The following is a 17,708-nucleotide window of genomic DNA, read 5'->3' on the forward strand; positions in this document are numbered from 1 at the left end:
ACGTCTAATTGCAAACCCCCTTCTTTTTTAAGACCCACCAAAGAACTTCCTTAGGTACTCTATCATATGCTTCTTTAGGTCAATGAAAATCATATGCAAGTCCCTCTACTTTTTCCTGAACATTTTCATTAATCTTCTTAAAAGATAAATAACTTTTATTGTTGATCTCCTAGGCATAAAACCAAATTAATTGTCTGGAATCCTCATTTCTAGTTTTATTCTTCATTCAATTATCCTTTCTTATAATTTCATTGTATGACTCAGAATCTTAGTTCCACAATGGTTATTATAATTTTGAATGTCACCTTTGTTTTTGTATAAAGGTATTAACGTGCTTTTCATCCATTATTTCTAGCATTTTCTTGGTTTTTATGATAATGTTGAAAAGATTAGTTAACCAAATATTTCCTTTATCCCCTAAACTTTTCCAAACTTCAATTGGTATGTCATTTGATCCAATAGATTTTTGACTTCCCCTCCTTTTTAATGCCTTCTTAACTTCTAGAACTCTAATTTTGCAAATAAATTATCCTATTTTTAGTCTTCTCCTCATTTGTCACTTCCAAATTTAATCTTTCATTTTGGTTTGTTATTTAACAACTTATCAAAGTATTTTTGCCACCTCTCTTTTATGCCTTCTTCTCTAATTAAGACATTATAACTCTCGTCCTTTATACATTTGACATCGCCTAAATCTTTGCATTTTTTTTTTTCTAGCTCTAGTAAGTTTATAAATGTTTTTGTCCTCCTTTTGTATCTAGTCTAGTATATAAAGTATTCTAAGCTCTATGTTTAGCTTAACTAGTAGGGTTTTTTTTTTTTTTTTTTTTTTTTTTTTTCTTTTTGCATTTTTCCTTGCTTCTGTATACTTTTCAAGATTTTCTAATTTCTATACTTTTACAACCTTCCCATATTTTATGCCGATTCCTTTTCGTCTTAATGACTTTTTGGACTTTTTGATCCCACCATCAACTTAATTTACTACCTAGATATCTTCCTTTGGACTCATCTAAAATCTCTTTTGCTATCCTTTCCATTGAGTTAGCCATTTTTATTCCAAACAATATTTGCATCTACCTTACCCTCTATTGTCCAATTACACTCTTCTATAATTTTATATTTGAATTTTACTATATTATCTCCTTTCAAGCTCCACCACCTAGTTCTCATGTGTTGATTTATGTTACTCTTTCTCTTCCATTTTTTAGTGTGTATATCTAATATTATGTAGCAAAACTCTCACTCAAGATAACTTTACAATTCTTACAAAATAGATTAACCTTGTTCCTAGTTAGGAAGAAATCTATTTGACTTTTATTATGCCCACCATTGAAAGTTATTAGGTGTTATTCTCTCTTTTATAAAGTAAGTATTTGAATATAACCAAATTGTAAGACATGGAAAAATCTAAAATGTATCACTAGGCTCATTTTTATCCATATCCATAGTCTCCATGTCCTCATAGCCTATATTATCTTTTTCAATGTGTCCATTCAAATCAGCTCCCATGAATGTCTTTTTAGATGTTGGTATCCCTGGTAAAATACTATTCATAGCTTCCCAAAATTGTCTTTTAAGATTTTCTATTAAGCCTATTTGGGGAGCATACAAACTAATAGCGTTCACGGTCTGCAGGCCTAGAGCTATCCTGATTTTAATGATCCGATCCACTATTCTTTAACATTTACTATATTATCTTTTAGGTTTTTGTCTACAATAACCCCCCCTCCCCGGTTTTTATGTTTCTCTTTTTTAGTGTGCCAAAGTTTAAATTCTTAATTTTCAAATTCTCTAGCTTTCTTCCTTACCCATTTCGTCTCTTGAAGGCAAATTAAGTTAATTTTCCTTCTAAACATTATTTCCACTCTTTCCATACTTTTGCTCGCAAGAGTCCCTACATTCCAAGTTACTAATCTAATCCTAGTTTCTTGTGCTAACTGTTGGAAATATTATAGAAGGAAAAATATTTAGTATTAAAAATAATATTAAATAAAAATGTAAAAACTTATCATAAGCTGAGGTGTGGAAGGACCACTGTCCTTAAAGCCGATTTCGCGCCTATGGAAAACATTTCTTGGTGCATATAGTCACTGCACACATGACCTCCAAGATTTCTCAGCTAGCTCACTTTTGTGTGCACTCACAGACACTAGAGCTTTAGGAGATGTAGTGTCATTTAATTACCCAACAAAATATAAATCTCAAGAAAGCGTAGACAATAAAGTTTTCTTGAAGAAGAAAAACTGTATTTTGAAATGAAGCTAGATCACAATTTATATAGGTAAAATGAAGTATAACTTCCAGCATCATAAATACAAAAATTTTAAAGTCACTAAAAATAATAAAATAATATTTTTTCTTCGTAATAATAAATACATAATTTGAAATATTAATCATTGAAATTTAAGAGTCAATCATAGTGTAATAAGACTTTTTAAGTTTTAATTATTAAAATTTTATATAATATTGTACATAATATATATATATATATAGTATATCGGTTTAGTTTGGTTCATTATAGTTATTGAATGGGCCAAAAACTGAACTGATAACTCAAAATTAAAAATTTCGAACTGAAATCGAATTGAAAAAATAGTTGCCAATTTTTCGGATCAGTTTGGTTTGCTTTTGCAGTTTAGTTTTTTTTTGGTTTTGAGTCCTCTCCCTTCTATACTAACCTAGTCTATTCCCTTGACCCAGGTGGATTTGGTAAGAATTCATGATATACAAAGATCTGACAAAATTTTATGCTGGCTATTAGCTATCTAACACGACGCTGCTCCTTTATTTGGGCTTGGGACCGGTGCACTTCTTTAAAAATTTTGTATACTCCAAGATTTGCAAGTGGAGAATACAAAAATGCATTTTTTAAGCCTACAGATCTTAAACACAATATCTACTCTACTAACCAATTATTGAAAATAATAATAATAAAAAAAAAAACTTAAGTGCAATGACAACCGATCAACCAAAAATACTACCTTAAGTACCCTTTGATGCCAAAAATTTGATGCTACAACAACAACAACAAACCAAGCCTTAAGTCCCATTACGTTGGGTTGGCTACATGAATCCTTTTTCGCTAATTTATGAGATCATGGACAATTTCCTTCAACAAATTCAGGGTTATTAAATCTTTACTCACTATCTCATTTCAAGTTATTTTAGGTGTCCCCTTTCTACTGTCCTTCATAGTAACTAATTCACTCTTCCTCATTGGCACACTATGTGACCTATGTTGCAGTGCCCAAACCATTTGAATCCTTCCTTTCTTGTCTTATCTTTTACAAGAGCTATGCCTAACTTACCGCGAGTATATTCATTTTTTAATTTATCCTTTAATATTATACCGCTCATCCATCTAAGCATTCTCTTCTCAGCAGCTTTTACTTTTTGGATATGCTGTTTCTTAGCTGGTCTTATAGATGAACTTTGTAAATAATAAACTCTGACTTAGGAAATGACGTACAAGACTGGACCATATTAATGATGTTAAATAACAATAATATACATAAAAATAACAACATTATCGGTGCTTTTACTGGTGCAGCTGTACTGCATCATCCCCCTGTTAGAAGACACTTGCCGCTGTACAAGTGGCCTAATTTTGCAGCTTTACACTTGCCAGCATCTATTTTCTTAAATCATTCTTCACTTGTCCATAAAATTTTTGTATCTGGTTCCCTTCCCACTTGACGAGAAAGTGGTAATATTTCTTTCATTGGGCTTGACACATCTAACTTCAATTACTTGCTCCACCTGATCCTTCGTTGAAGAAGTATGTACCATTTGCTTCCTCTTCCAGTTGCCTAAATTGATATCACCATGGGAAGTGTAAATGTCAGAAATATTAAAGATTGGAGAGATTTGAAGCCCATTGGAAGCTCCACATCAGGCAACTGAGCCACCTTTTGCGTTGGGGTATATACCTTCGGGCTATGGCAAAATACGTTTTCACGGTATAGGTCAGGTCCAAAGGAGCATTCTGGAAAATGGCCTGATTCCGGTTATACCAGAGTTTAGAGCAAACATTTGTAAGCATTTTTCCCAAATTTGCATAAAATTCTGCATGGTCCATTCTCTAGGAAATCATTCTCTTGTAAGGAACACCTTCACCAAGTCCCCCTCTTGATAGTGTCACTGATGACGAGGCAGCTTCTATATCATGTTGTTCTGTTCACAGTATTGTTGTAAACAAATTCAACCTCTTGTAGGATTAAATCCCACTGCCCAAATGTTGTTTAGGGCAAGACACCTCAACAAATTGCCCAAACTTCAATTCACAACTTCTGTCTGTCCATTAATTTGGGGATGGTAGGTGCTGCTAATTTCCAAAGAGTTCTCCCGAAATGTCTGAGGAGCTTTTAATCTCTATCAGATGTTATTGTATTGTGCAAGCCATGTAAACTCATAATCTCATGAAAAAGAGGTTTGCTACATGAGTTGCATCAAATGTCTTTTTACATGCTATGAAATGTGCCGATTTTGAAAAGTGGTCAACCACCTCAAATACAGATTGATACTCCTTGCTGTTTTCAGCAGTCCCACCGCAAAATCCATACTTACGTCAACCCATGGAATGGTAGGATCTGGTAAAGGTGTGTAGAAACTAGAAACCAACATTTTGCTGTTGGCATTTGGCAGTTTGACATGTTTGACATATTTCCACATGCTTGTAAACACCTCGATGTAAAGAAGGCCAAGAATACCTTTCAGACACCAAATTCAGCATTCTATCCTGATCAATATGACAAATATCATGCAATTCAGAAATTAGAAACTTTCTTAAAGAAACAGTTGGAACACAGAGCTTGTTTCCCTTGAATATATATCTATCTAATAAGACAAGTTTAACAAGCACTGGCTTGTCCCTTGCCTCATGTATTTCTAAGATATCTTCGAAATAGGGATCTTCCATATATCTATCTAATAAGACAAGTTTAACAAGCACTGGCTTGTCCCTTGCTTCATGTATTTCTAAGATATCTTTGAAATAGGGATCTTCCATATGTTGCTCCTTGATAGCTTCCATTCCAACAACATTGTTAGATATGGTAACCAGCAAACATACTCTCCTACTTAGTCCATTTGTCACCTTGTTTTGTGAACCGGTCTTTTAGTGCAATATGGCAGTATATTCTTGCAGGAAGGCCACCTATTTTGCACGTCTATGATTCAGTTTAAAGCTTCATGATCTGAATGTAAAATGAACTCTATGTGATCAAGTAATGGCACCAAAATTCAAGGCTTGGCAATATCATAGAATTCCAGATCATAGGGGCAGTAATTTTTTTGCACCCGATTAAGTTTCGGGCTGAAATAAGAAATTGGATGCCATTCTTGACTCAGAAGAACTCCAATCCCCACTTCAAGCGCATGACAATCCACTTCAAAAACCTTTTTAAAGTCTGGAAAAGGTAAGACAGGAGCTTGTCTTGTTAATTCCTTAACCAGAATCTCTCTTCTGCCCCAGGAGTCCAACAATAAGTCTTGTTTCAAGAAATTCTGTAATTGGTCACATGATGGTAATGGATATTGTTGAAAAATCTTCTGCAAAAGGTGGCTAATCCTTGGAAGTTTTTAATTTCAGTCTGTCTTTGGAGTAAGCTATTTCATAATTTCTTGATCTTTAGTTGCATCCACTTCTATATCATGAGGAGAGATGACAAATCCAAGAATTTCCAATCTGTCGACCATGAATATGCACTTCTCATATTTGCATATAGCTGATTCTGCTTCAAAACTTGCAACAGACCTTTGAGTGTTCAATCTGAGCCTCAGGATCCTTGCTGTAAATTAGAATATCATCAAAGTAGGAAGCCGCAAGTTTTCCAATAAAAGATCTAAGCATCTGGCTCATAAACCTCATCAAAGTGCTAGGTAAGCCCAAATGGCATTACAACATACAAGCCATGCTTAAAGTTCATCCTTTGTTCTGAATGCTGTCTTCCATTCATGATCTTAGTGGTAGCCACTCTTCAAATCCAATTTACAGACCACCTGTGTCTATACTTGATTGTTATTTTGTTGATTGCTCTGCTGCCCCCGCATATTCGCCATGTCCCATCCTTCGTTGGTCTAAGTAAAGCAGGCACCTCACATGGACTTAAGCTTTCTCAAATAAAGCCCTTTCTTAACAGCTCTGAGATTTGTTTGTGCAACTCTTCATGTTCTTTTGGACGCATTCGATAAGGTGGCAAGTGTGGCAAAACTGCCCCTACCAAGTCTGTGGGGTTGTATTTTTCTGCGGTGGTATCAATCGGCGTAACTTCCTTGAATTCTTCCAGCATTTGGAATGGTTCACGTATTCTGGAATTAAACGAGAGTGGATTTCTGGCCTCCTGAGCAGATATAAACACCGAGCAAGGACATCTGGCCTCCCTTATGATTACAGCATCTTCTTTCATTGGTCTTAGGACCATCTTTTACCATGAAAATATAAGGAACAGGTGTTTTCACATCACTATGATGAACATTCTTTCAATCATATTGCCATGGCTGAGTAAGACGCGGCAAGCATCCATTGGCACCACATCACACCAAACTGAATCTTTAAATTAATTGCCAATTGAAAAACTTATCAAACATGTTAAAGACACAAGCATCTCATTTTCTTTGTTGAACCAAAGGATGTAATGTTGTTGTGGTGTTTCTGAGTCTTGAGTTTCAACTTGCCTAGCGTTCTTGCACTAAAGATTCTCACCGCTGCAGCTCTCAGACATGCAGCATGTGCGAAAAATGTTATTTTCTTAAACCATTCTTCACCATTTGTCTCTGGCAGTCTGGTGGAGCAAGCATGGACCTTTGAACAACCAGAATTTTGCCTAATTCATCACCATCAAATCCATTTTCTTCCAAGTTAGCTTCATGCCCGGTTGCATCTCATTTGCACCAAAACCTTCTGGTTCTTCTTCCTGGTTTTCTTAAAAATTAGCTCTTCTCGTGAGATTGCTTTTTGGGTATTCATTTGATTGATGTCTAAGTTCTGAAAACTTATAGCACTTAATAGCTTTTCTGGACTGGGGTTATATGGATGATTTCTGTGACTAGCCTTTGTGTGCATTGCAGGTGCTGCCTTTGTGTTTTTATTTGAGGCCGCGTGATTTCTATCAAAAATAAAATTTGAGGCCATGCAACTGGAAGAGACTCCCACCCAGGGATCATGCCCTAACTTCTTCAATGTATTCTGGGTCAATTAACCGTCAACCTTCATACCAAGCTGGTGAGCATCACTGAAAGGTCATTGCAAACTTACTTGATCTTGAATTGCCAGTCAAAGGTCATTGATTTATCGATCATCTTATGAGATTCTGTTCCAGCAAGATTACTCCTTAATTGTCAGTTGATTAAATTCATGCTTGTACTCTTTCACACTCTTCCCATCCTGCCTAAGATTTTGCACTTTCTGGTACAAAGTTTGCTCATAGTCCCATGGTAGGAATTGCGCATTGAGCTTCTCCTTCATGATCTTCCTTTTGTCTCTGACTCCTGCTGGAATCATCGCTTCCATCGTCAGGAAACTAGTTGGGCTCATCTTCTTCCATTTCCTGGATTATTAATGTGGAGAACCAGCTTCATAAGGTTTCAAATTTGCTCTTGAAGATCATGCAACATTTCAATGGTGCATAAGTCCTGGTTCTTTGGTTGTGGTTTCTTCTTCTTCCCCTGGCACCCATCTAAAAATTATTCAAAGAAGAAGCCAATTTGATGCAGCTTGCATGGAGAAAATTAACTGCAAAATCTATCAGATAAAGAATCTTACATATTAGGACAATTACAAGGAGATACGGTGGCAAAAGAGAGATCTTCTCGCGCAGAAATGCAGCTGTGGAGGTTATGGAAGGAGCCACTAGGTCAACCCTCAACCGACACTTCCAAATCTCAGGGAAATTCTGAGCAGATCAGAATTGATTGGCAAATACCATACATATAAGTGTATGAACCTTGCCTATTAAATGTGCCTGGGAAAATGACTATTGCAGACTACAGCTGTATTGACTTCTCTAGACTTAAAAGATTTCATAAATAACTCTGGAACTAGACTCGTAAATGACCTTCGTAAATAATAAACTTTGACGTAGGAAATGACACGCTTGACCGGACCATAATAGAGACTAATACTCAACTTGAAGTCACTAGGCCCACTACAAGCAAGGGAATGCAGGTGTTTAAAGACATCCAAAGTCTTCAAAACATCCCCTATTGTTATGTGTCCATTAGCATTACTGTGAGATTGGAGGAATTTGCTGGCTTGATGTTTATTTTTTTCTTTGTTGTTTTTAGTTTTTTCTTCTGTTTTGTTCTAGAATTTTCTTGGTAGATGTCTTATTCTCCTATGTGTAAATTATTTTCCTATTAATGAAATCTTTTGCTATAAAATTTTTTTTTGATCATCAATCCAACTCTTTTCTTTCTTTGATGCTACCAAAGGATCAAGGTTTCGTGCATCACTGAAGCACTGACTTTTGAAGAGTCCAAGTTCATTGATTCATTTTTTTTGCTCATCCAATATTTCAAAATCTGAGGACAAATTTTTTCAACTGGAAAATATTTGATGTAGAACAAGAAGCAAGGGAGTGGATGGAACCTTGTTGGAGGTTGATTAAGAATAATTGGATTAAGGAATTATTGGATTTTATCCCAATAGTAGTAATTAATTAGGATAATGTTTGTGTGGGGGTTTGTTTTTAATTTTTGTGTCTTAGAATTTTATTTCCAATTGTAGTTTTGTAGGTGGTTAAAGTGAATTAGAATTGAGAAGTTTAACATGCGTGTTTCCCCCCTATCTTCTTCTTCTTTCTTATTTATCTTCCCTTCTCTATTTATCTTCCAATTTCTCTCTTGGCAGTAATTCTTTTGTACTGTTCTGCAGTAGAATGTTTACGACAAAGAACTAGCCCGATCATGCATCACAGGGTTAACAACCATTTGTTGCTGAAAGGACATGGATTGGGAGTATGAGAATTGGGAGGTACTAGGTTCATGAAAAAGTTGAAGCATCTTGAGGAAGCATTGAGAAAGTGGAATATTGTTTTAGGGGATTGTAGGTGATGAAGACTAGCATTTTAGGTGAGTTGGATATTTTTTTTGTTAGGAAGGAAGAGGAGGGAGTGGAGTGGGGTCTTATACCTAGTGATCAAATGAATGGTGGGAGAGGCCTCTTGAAGAGAATGAAGTGAGGGCTGTTGTGTTTGGAATAGAGAGGGAGAATGCCCTAAGGCGAGTGCTATTAATATGGTATTTTATTAGGATTGTTGGGATGTGGTTAGAGAGGGTTTGGGGAGAGTTGTTAATGAGTTCTACTTTAATGTTGTGCTGGGCAGGAGTATTAATTCTGATTTCATCAGTTTGTTGCCTAAGAAGAGTTTTTATATTAAGGTTGTTGATTATTAATCTATCAAATTCCTAACTAGTGTTTATTTGATTATTGCTAAGGTTTTTGCAAATAGATTGAGTTGTGTATTGGGAGATACCTTTTCTCAAGCTCAGAGCGTGGGGCTAGACAGATTATGGTTGCTATTTTAGCAGCTAATGAGGCGGTGGAGAATGTTCATTGCAAAGAGAAAGGTGTGCGTCTAAATTGGAGTCATTGGTCTTGAAAGGCTTATTATTGGATTAGTCTAAAATTTTTGGATAGAATCTTTGTTAAAAAGGGTTTTGGTGAGAAGTGGAGCATTTGGATGAGGGGTGCATGTTTAATGCCCATTTTTCAATTATTGTTAAAGGGGAACCTAAGAAGTGGTTTAGGGCTTAAATGTGCTTTCCATTTTGCAACTCTTTTGGAGGGTTTTTGGTTTATATATAGATTTGGGGAACTGGAAGGTATTAATCTTGGTTTGAACAGACTTGGCTTCTTTAGCTGGGTGTGGTATTTTAGAATGGTCTTTGACTTGTCTAAGGGTTCCTTTGGGGGGTGATATGAGGTTTTTCAGATTTTGAGATCCAATGGTGGCATAGGTATCTAAGCATCTTGATGGGTGGAGTTGTGCCTTATTTACTTTAGTTGGGTACTACACGCTTCAGGGGCATTTGTTTGGTCTGAATGACCTCTGACCAGAGTTTATGTTTGAATGGGTCCACTAGATAATTGAACCGGTTAGACATCAGAGCGTTTGGCGGCAGCTCTGAATTTTCTTAAAATTTCTCTGATAGAATGAGACATGGAAACATGTCTGAATCAGATTGAAGTCTCTTTGCCAATTGTATCCCTTATAAAAAAATGAAGAATACAAAAAACTCATTACCCATGTGATTAAATTAAAATAATAATATTTATTTTTGAACGATAATAATTTATATTATTTTTATTTATAATTATTTATTAAATATATGTCGATAAAAAATTATTTATGTTAAATTAAAAACTTTAGCTTATATTGCTCATAATTTTATCAAATATTTATACTTGAAGTGTTGAGAAGGTTAAAATTGAAGAACAACACATATTAAGATATTAGACACCAAATAGTTAAAATAATTTAGATTTTAGATTTAGTGACTGGTTTGAGTTCAATAGAACCGGACAAAAATCAGATTTGAATTCAGTGTTCAACACTTTAACACTTAATTTTACCAAACGCCCCACTTAATTTTACCAAACACCCCCTTATTCAAGCTTGTCTTTCTGGTATACCCCTTTATTTTTTATCTAGTTTTAGAATTCCAGTGGGATATGTAGTGAGATTTGAGAGAATTTTTAGAGATTTATTTTGGTCTGGGGTCTGGGAGAAGAGGGATCACCTGGTTAGTTGGGAGGTTGTTTGTAGGGCTAAGAAGGAAGGGGTAGGGTCTTGGTAGGTGTCTAAAAACATGCCTCTAAGGGTGCGTAACTTTCGCAGTTTCTGTCATAGTTGAGCTTCCTTTGGCATAAAGTTGCTAAAAGTGTGTGGTTTCCCACATAGGTAATTGGGTGGGATGCAAATTTGGAAGTTTGAGTTTCTTTTCAGAGTTCTTCAAGGTGTATTTCACATACCTACTTGTTTATTCCTTGTACCAGATTTGTTGTGGACTTTCCGGAAATGGTTCTCATATTCATTTTTACGATGATAATTGGGTGGAAGAGTAAGCATTTTTCATTTCTTTCCCTCGACTGTGTTGCCTTTCCTTTTGTGCATAATCGTGTCATTTTTCATTCTTAATTTCACACAGGCGAAGTTTCTCTTGAAATTTTATTTTTCACGGGGCTTTGAGTGATAATGAGGTGGTGGAGCTTTTGTCTTTTTTGTTGGTGTTGGATGGCTATCATCCGTCCAATAGGGGGGGGGGGGGGATTACTGGTCGTGGGTTTTAGATTCTTGAGGGAGTTATTCTAGAAATTTTTTTAGAGCATTTAGTTTGTGCTAATATGACCTTTCCACTTCCTAGTATCATTTCAAAGGCAAAAGTACTCTCTAAGATTTAGGCGTTTATGTGGTTGCTTGTCTCTTAATAGGGTTAACACCAAAAATCTCCTTCAGGGTAAGAGGCCTTCTATGGCGTTTTCTCCAGATGTGTCTGCCTTATGTTTTGATAGTTTAAAATCTGTTTCTCATCATCTTCTGTGTTGCTGTTTCTCTTGGATGGTGTGGAACAAGTTAATTGGTGTGTTTGGAGAAGTTTGGATGTGTCCAAAATAGGTGGAAGATTTGTCGATTATTTCCTTTACTGGTTTTTTGAAGTAGAGATGAGTCAGCATGATGGAGATGTGTTTTTTGCAGTGTTGCGTGTGTTATTTTGTTGGAATTAAATGGCTCATCTGTTTGAGAGGGAGAAGATAACATGTTCTTTGCTCTGGGATAAGATACAGTATTAGACGTTGCCTTGGTCTGTTCAACTAGCTGTTTTAAAGGGCTATGCTTCTCAGACTTGAGTGAGATTGGCAGGCTGTGTTATTTTGAATTAATTAATTTTATTTTTTCTTCTTGTACACTTTTATTCTGAGGATAAATCCTTATTTTCCCTTTTGTATTTCTTTTTTTCTGAATGAAAAATTTTCTTTTTCTGAAAAAAATAAAGGGAAAAAGGCTGTTGGTTACTGTTTTCTTGTTGCAGGTATTGTAGAGCAATCCAGGGTGGTGTAATGTTTGTGACTTTTAAATTGGTCTGACTTTTTGGCGTGGGATATTCAAGGGTGGGCTTCTGTGATTGAACACAATCCCCGCTTGTTGCCCAAGTGTGGAATATATAAGCAATCCTGTTTATGTGCCTAGTTTAGGCTGCTTGCTTACCTTTCTTATTTAATGAAGGCTTGTCATCTTACATTATTGTTGTCTTCCCTCCAGTTATATCCAAGTTAATTGAACATTAGGATTAAATTTTCTAAGGGTAGTCAGATCTTGTTCTCTGTGTGTGTTGGGGGAATAGCAACTTTTGAATTTTCTGAAATTGTTTTTATGCCATTTCCTGTTCAATATTAATAAGTAATATATTTGTGTACTTATAAGAGGTGTTTCCTTTAATTGCTATAGAACACTAAATATAAATTTTTTTCACTGCATGTGAGAACTTTTGGTGAATTGGGATGCAGGGTCTGATCAATTTAAAAATTTCTGAAACTTAATGTGTGATCTTGTATGGGCGGGCTTTTATTCCTCAAGATAGCTCCTACTTGTTGCTCAGTGAGGAATGTATATGCAATCTTGTTTACATGACAATTAGAGTCCACTTATTGACCCCTCTCATTTATGTGGGGCTGCTCGTCTTACATTGTTTTGGCTTTGCATGGCATTCATCTAGACTATGCACACATTGTTTTCATATTTTTTTTTTCCTTTTTTTCTTGGAGAATTGAATGCAACCATTTGTATGTCAATCCAATTTTCTTTTTCACCAGATCAAACATAATGAAAGATCTTATGAACTGTGGCTTATGTACATCAACAGTCGGGTGCATCTTGATGAGCGGTTGGTTGCATACGACACTGCACTCTCAGCGCTTTGTTGTCATGCATCTGCTTCTGGCAGTGACGTAATGCATGCTAGTGCATGCATTTTGGACTTGTTTTTGCAGATGATAGATTGTTTCTGCATGTCTGGGAATGCCGAGAAAGCCGTGCAGAGGATTTGTGGGCTCTTCCTTAATACAAAGAATTCTGACAGTTCCCATTCTCTGTTGCTCTCTAATCTTCTCCCATACTTAACACTATCTGACAAATGCATATTCTGGGTTTGTTGTGTATACTTTGTAGTCTACAGGAGACTTCCCAATGAAATAGTGCAGCAGTTTGAATTTGGGAAAGAGCTTTCTGCAATAGAGTGGCTTTCTGCCCGCTTGATGGTCAATGAGAAGCAACAGGCAATCAAGCTGATTGAAATGGCAGTGGATTCTATTGCATCATACAAAGATGATGAATCAGTTAGAAGTGAAACTACCTTTAGATCAGTACATCTGTTTGCTGTTAACCATATTAGCTGTATGGTGGCTCTTAATGAGTTAGAATGTAGTCAAAACTTGTTGGACAAATACATAATGCTGTATCCATCCTGTTTAGAACTAGTTCTGATTTCAGCACGGGCACAGAAGCATGATTCTGGGGATTTGAGTTTTGTGGGGTTTGAAAAGGCCCTGAGCAACTGGCCAAAGGAAGTGCCAGGTATTCAATGCATCTGGAACCAGTATGTTGAATATGCACTCCAGAATGGAAGATCTGATTTTGCAAAAGAACTCATGGTTCGATGGTTTCACTCTGTTTGGAAGATTCATTGTCCTGAAAATGGAATCTTAAATGCCATGGATAGTGATAATGGTCATAATTCGTGTGGCTTGATAGAGTCAGCTTCAGCATCAAGTCCAGACATTTTAAAATCTGATTTTAATCAGAGGGACGCGCTGTTTGGTTTGCTTAATCTCTCTCTCTGTAGAATTTTGCAGAATGATCATGCTGAAGCTTGCATAGCTATTGACAGAGCATTGAAGGTTGCTGCTCCCAAGGATTTTAAGCAGTGCGTGAGGGAGCATGCTATGTTTTTGCTTACTGTTGGGCCACAATCGGAGGAGGATGCTTCTGTCAATGGAATTCTGAACATCCTGAAAGGCTATTTGGTTAATGCCCGGGCTTCCCCAGAGTCTCTGCCGCTGTCTAGAAAATTCATTCAGGACATAAAAAAACCAAGGATCCGCCAGCTAATGAATAGCATACTGTGTCCAATTTCAGCAGATTTTTCTCTAGTTAACTTGGTTCTTGAAGGATGGCATGGGCCCTCTCTCCTACCGCATGAATTTGGTAAGCTAAAGTATCTGGTGGATTTTGTTGAAGCCATTATGGAGATTTTGCCATCTAACTATCAGCTAGCAATTTCTGTATGTAAGCTGCTGCTAAGAAGAGGCGTGAAGTCTGATAAGGTCAACTCTGCGAGTGTTTTGTTCTGGGCAAGCTCACTTTTGGTCAATGCAATCTCTGAGGCTGTTCCTGTAGCACCTGAGTATATATGGGTAGAAGCTGCAGGTATTTTGGGTAATCTATCAGGGGTGCGGACCATCTGTGAGAGCTTTCTCAAGCGAGCTTTGTCAGTGTATCCCTTCTCCATTGGGTTGTGGAGATCCTATCTCAGTTTTTGTAGGGTAACTGGGAGTATGAGTACTGTTGTAGGGGCAGCGAGAGACAAGGGTATAGAACTTGAATAATTTTGGCTTTTTCCAGATGGAAGTTGAGAATATCAGGTGGATGGGTTGAATTGGCATCTGCTGATGGACAATTTGAAGGCCAGTTGTGTTTGTTTGGGAGGTTCTCTGCAATGCAGGGGTTGTAAGACTTGTAACAAACTAGGAAGAGGAAAGCATATAGGAAGCACTTACTGAGACAGCATTTGAGGATATCCGAGCAATAGGTAAGTTCATAATTTTTCTCTTTTTGGGGGCTGGGGTGGAATATATGGGCGTGAGGTTTTTTTTTTTTTGCCTATGTAGTTCTGTTTTGTGATTTTTTTTTTTGTTCCAATGTTATAATGTCTTACTATAATCAGATCATCTGTTTGATTCACCGAGATGAATAGAGTATAATCAATACTATAATATAAATGTTGGAGGCCCAATTTTAGTACGTCGTCGGTTTAAGCAATTCATTATTTATCAATGGTTTGCTGTTGTGATTTTTTTCCTCTTAATTATGTTTCAAAATTTAAAAACCAAATCTTATTTTTCTTTCATGACCCTTTTTCTGATGCTAATGGTTTATTCTGCTATTTATCTAGAAAATTTAATTTATTAAAATTAATTATTAAATTTCTTCATTTAGCAATCCCATTCTGTGGAGGCGTGGAGTAAAATGAGCTAAAGCTCGAAGTTACACTTGCCATTTTCTTTTTCGTTGTTCCCGCCAGATTCATATTGTTGGGCATTATTTATCCTTTCTTTGAACAAATGTTGACGCCTGTCATTGTGTGGTTGAATTTTTTGAGCCAGTTTTGACTGGTCATATTGCATAACGGCTGCAGCAGAGTGTCGCAGCATTTAAAAAGGGAAATGGTTAGAGGTGGGCTTGGCCATATTGGGGCAAAGCTGAAGGGCATTTAGCTAAGGCTTGGCAACAGTGAACTCATGGCATGAATTTTGATGCAGCTTTTACTCTCTTTAGGCTTTCATAGCATTAGTTGCTGGGAAAGAGGATATGGGGTTAATTGCTGCACTGGATGTGTCTCTGGGAGAAACTTATGCGGTCATTTTTGCCATCTGCAAGGCAAAGGAGTTAAAACTTTGATTTCAAAGGAGACGCAAAGCTTGTCATCGATGAGATCTCAAGGCCCCCGTAGAGTGTTCTGAATGGAGATTGACCATATTGTAAATGATATTAGCAAGTTGAAATATCGTTTTCCTGGGCAGTTCATGTTTACCCACGGGGATGCTAATGGGCTAACCCATGCTTTGGCTGCTGGGGCTGCCTCCTTGCCAGATTAAAGAGGAGTTGTTCATTCTGTTTCAGACTTCCTCCCAAAGTCGTCATTTCAAAGCTTCAGGGATCCATCTGGGAGCTCCTTTAGTTGATTTGGCATTCTGTTCTTGCTGCATGTTTTTTTTTGTTTGGTTGCTTTCTTTTGTGTTTTGGTGCCGAGTCTCTTTGCCCAGCAGAAGACATGGAAAAAATGTATGAAAAAACATCGGAATCAGGGCATAGGCAGTCCCATTGTCTGGACCTTCAGCTCCAATTTTAGGTCAACATAAGAAAAATAAAAATTAAGTGATAAATTTTATTTTATTTTATTTCTACACATAATATAGGAACGTAGTATTTCACAATAAAGATTTAAAGTTTTGGATATAGATTTGTATTGATTACTTAAGATGCAATAAGAAATTGTCTTTATTTTTTATTAAAAGTTATTTAAATTAAAATTTAAAATATGAAATGCATCATCTCAATTACAGATTTCTGTTCAGAAATTTTATGAGTTATGGCTATGTTTGAATTATAAATTGAGAAGGTAAAAATAGAATATTATTGTATGGAAATATGACAATTCATTGATTAAAAAAGAAAAAAAAAAGAAATATGATAGTTTAGATATACAATAGTTTGGAAATAAATAAATGTATATATATATATATATATATGTATATTTATATGTATATATATGTGTATGTTAGTTAATATAATAATATTAGTTTATTTTATATTTGAGTTTTTCTATCCTAACTTATTTTGATTTAAATGTAAGATTAAAAAAAATGTGTACTTCTCATTGCTTACAAAAATTGCACGAAAAATGGATCTCTCCCTCCCTTCCCCCCATTTTTTTTTAATGAATTAAAATCATAAATCTCTATCTGTGGGGTGCGTGTTAGTTGTAGAAAGTATGGTTCTGAAAGTGACTCCGGTTCGCCAGTTCAGGCTCAACTCCTCCCTTTACGTTAGCGGACCTACAGGTCGGGCCGGGGCTTTGAGCTCTTTCTTTCTGTGTGGGACGATGTCGGGAAAAGGCCAATGTGTATAAATTGAAATAATAAGATCGAAATTTTTTTATTAAGTGGGGTGATTTCGTTTGACTTTACATATTTTTTTTTAAAAAAAATTATTGATTGGCTCAAAAGCTCGGTCCATAGAAGTGTTGAAATGAAAGGTTTTGTAGTTGTACTTTAGTACTTTTTCTTGTTGAATTATTTGTTTGAGTCATTTGATAGGTGTACATTCTGTGTTATCAGAAAATAATAGCGTGATTGCCTCCAAAAAAGATTTATTAAGCATGTATATAGCCTAACCAAAAATAAAAAATGTTGGTTTTAAAACCAAAAGTAGATTTTAAAAAAAAATGGGGATAAAAAAAAGAGTTAGATTTTAAGCTTAAAACACTGGTTTTGGTTTTATAGGAAGAGATGAGCCTATAATATTAGTGGATTTTAGGCATCAATTTTTTATATTAATGGGATCAAAACCACCAATTCATTTAATAAAACACTGTGGCTAATTAAGTAATAAGTGAGTTATGAGGCATTTGTTTAATATGAATGACTTGAATGGAGGTTATCTTTGAAAAAAGCATTTTGTGACGGGCCATGCTCTCTATAATTGGTCTGATCAAATTAACTCCTATATTTGATTCAGTGAGAGAGAAAATTTAAGTCACTTTTTCATTGTAAGTAAAAAAAATAAATATAACAAAAGCCTAACATAGAAACGATATCTTACTACTTTTGCACAATCCACTCTACGCAGAAGGCTAATGTGGTTGCCCATCCAAGCTCTCTTTGGCCATCTCCTTCGGTGACAATTAGAAAGCTTTGGTGGGTAGCTTCTTCT

The 17,708-nt window shown here is 36.0% G+C and overlaps 1 protein-coding gene across 3 annotated transcripts in view; it reads left to right on the forward strand.

Moving 5' to 3' along the window:
- LOC131165553 (uncharacterized) overlaps positions 1–16,290 on the forward strand; it is a 35,877-nt gene extending 19,587 nt beyond the window's left edge. For 2 of the 3 annotated variants that reach the window (XM_058123470.1, XM_058123471.1), the window contains one exon: positions 12,812–15,017. In XM_058123470.1, coding sequence (XP_057979453.1) covers positions 12,812–14,602 — 1,791 coding nt within the window. In that variant the 3' untranslated portion in view covers positions 14,603–15,017. Of the gene's footprint in view, positions 1–12,811; positions 15,018–15,379 lie in introns of those variants that run through there. The other variant, XR_009139596.1, reaches the window with a different exon arrangement.
- The last annotated feature ends 1,418 nt before the right edge of the window (positions 16,291–17,708 follow it).

This window comes from Malania oleifera, chromosome 10, assembly GCF_029873635.1.
Source record: "Malania oleifera isolate guangnan ecotype guangnan chromosome 10, ASM2987363v1, whole genome shotgun sequence".
NCBI lineage: Eukaryota > Viridiplantae > Streptophyta > Magnoliopsida > Santalales > Ximeniaceae > Malania > Malania oleifera.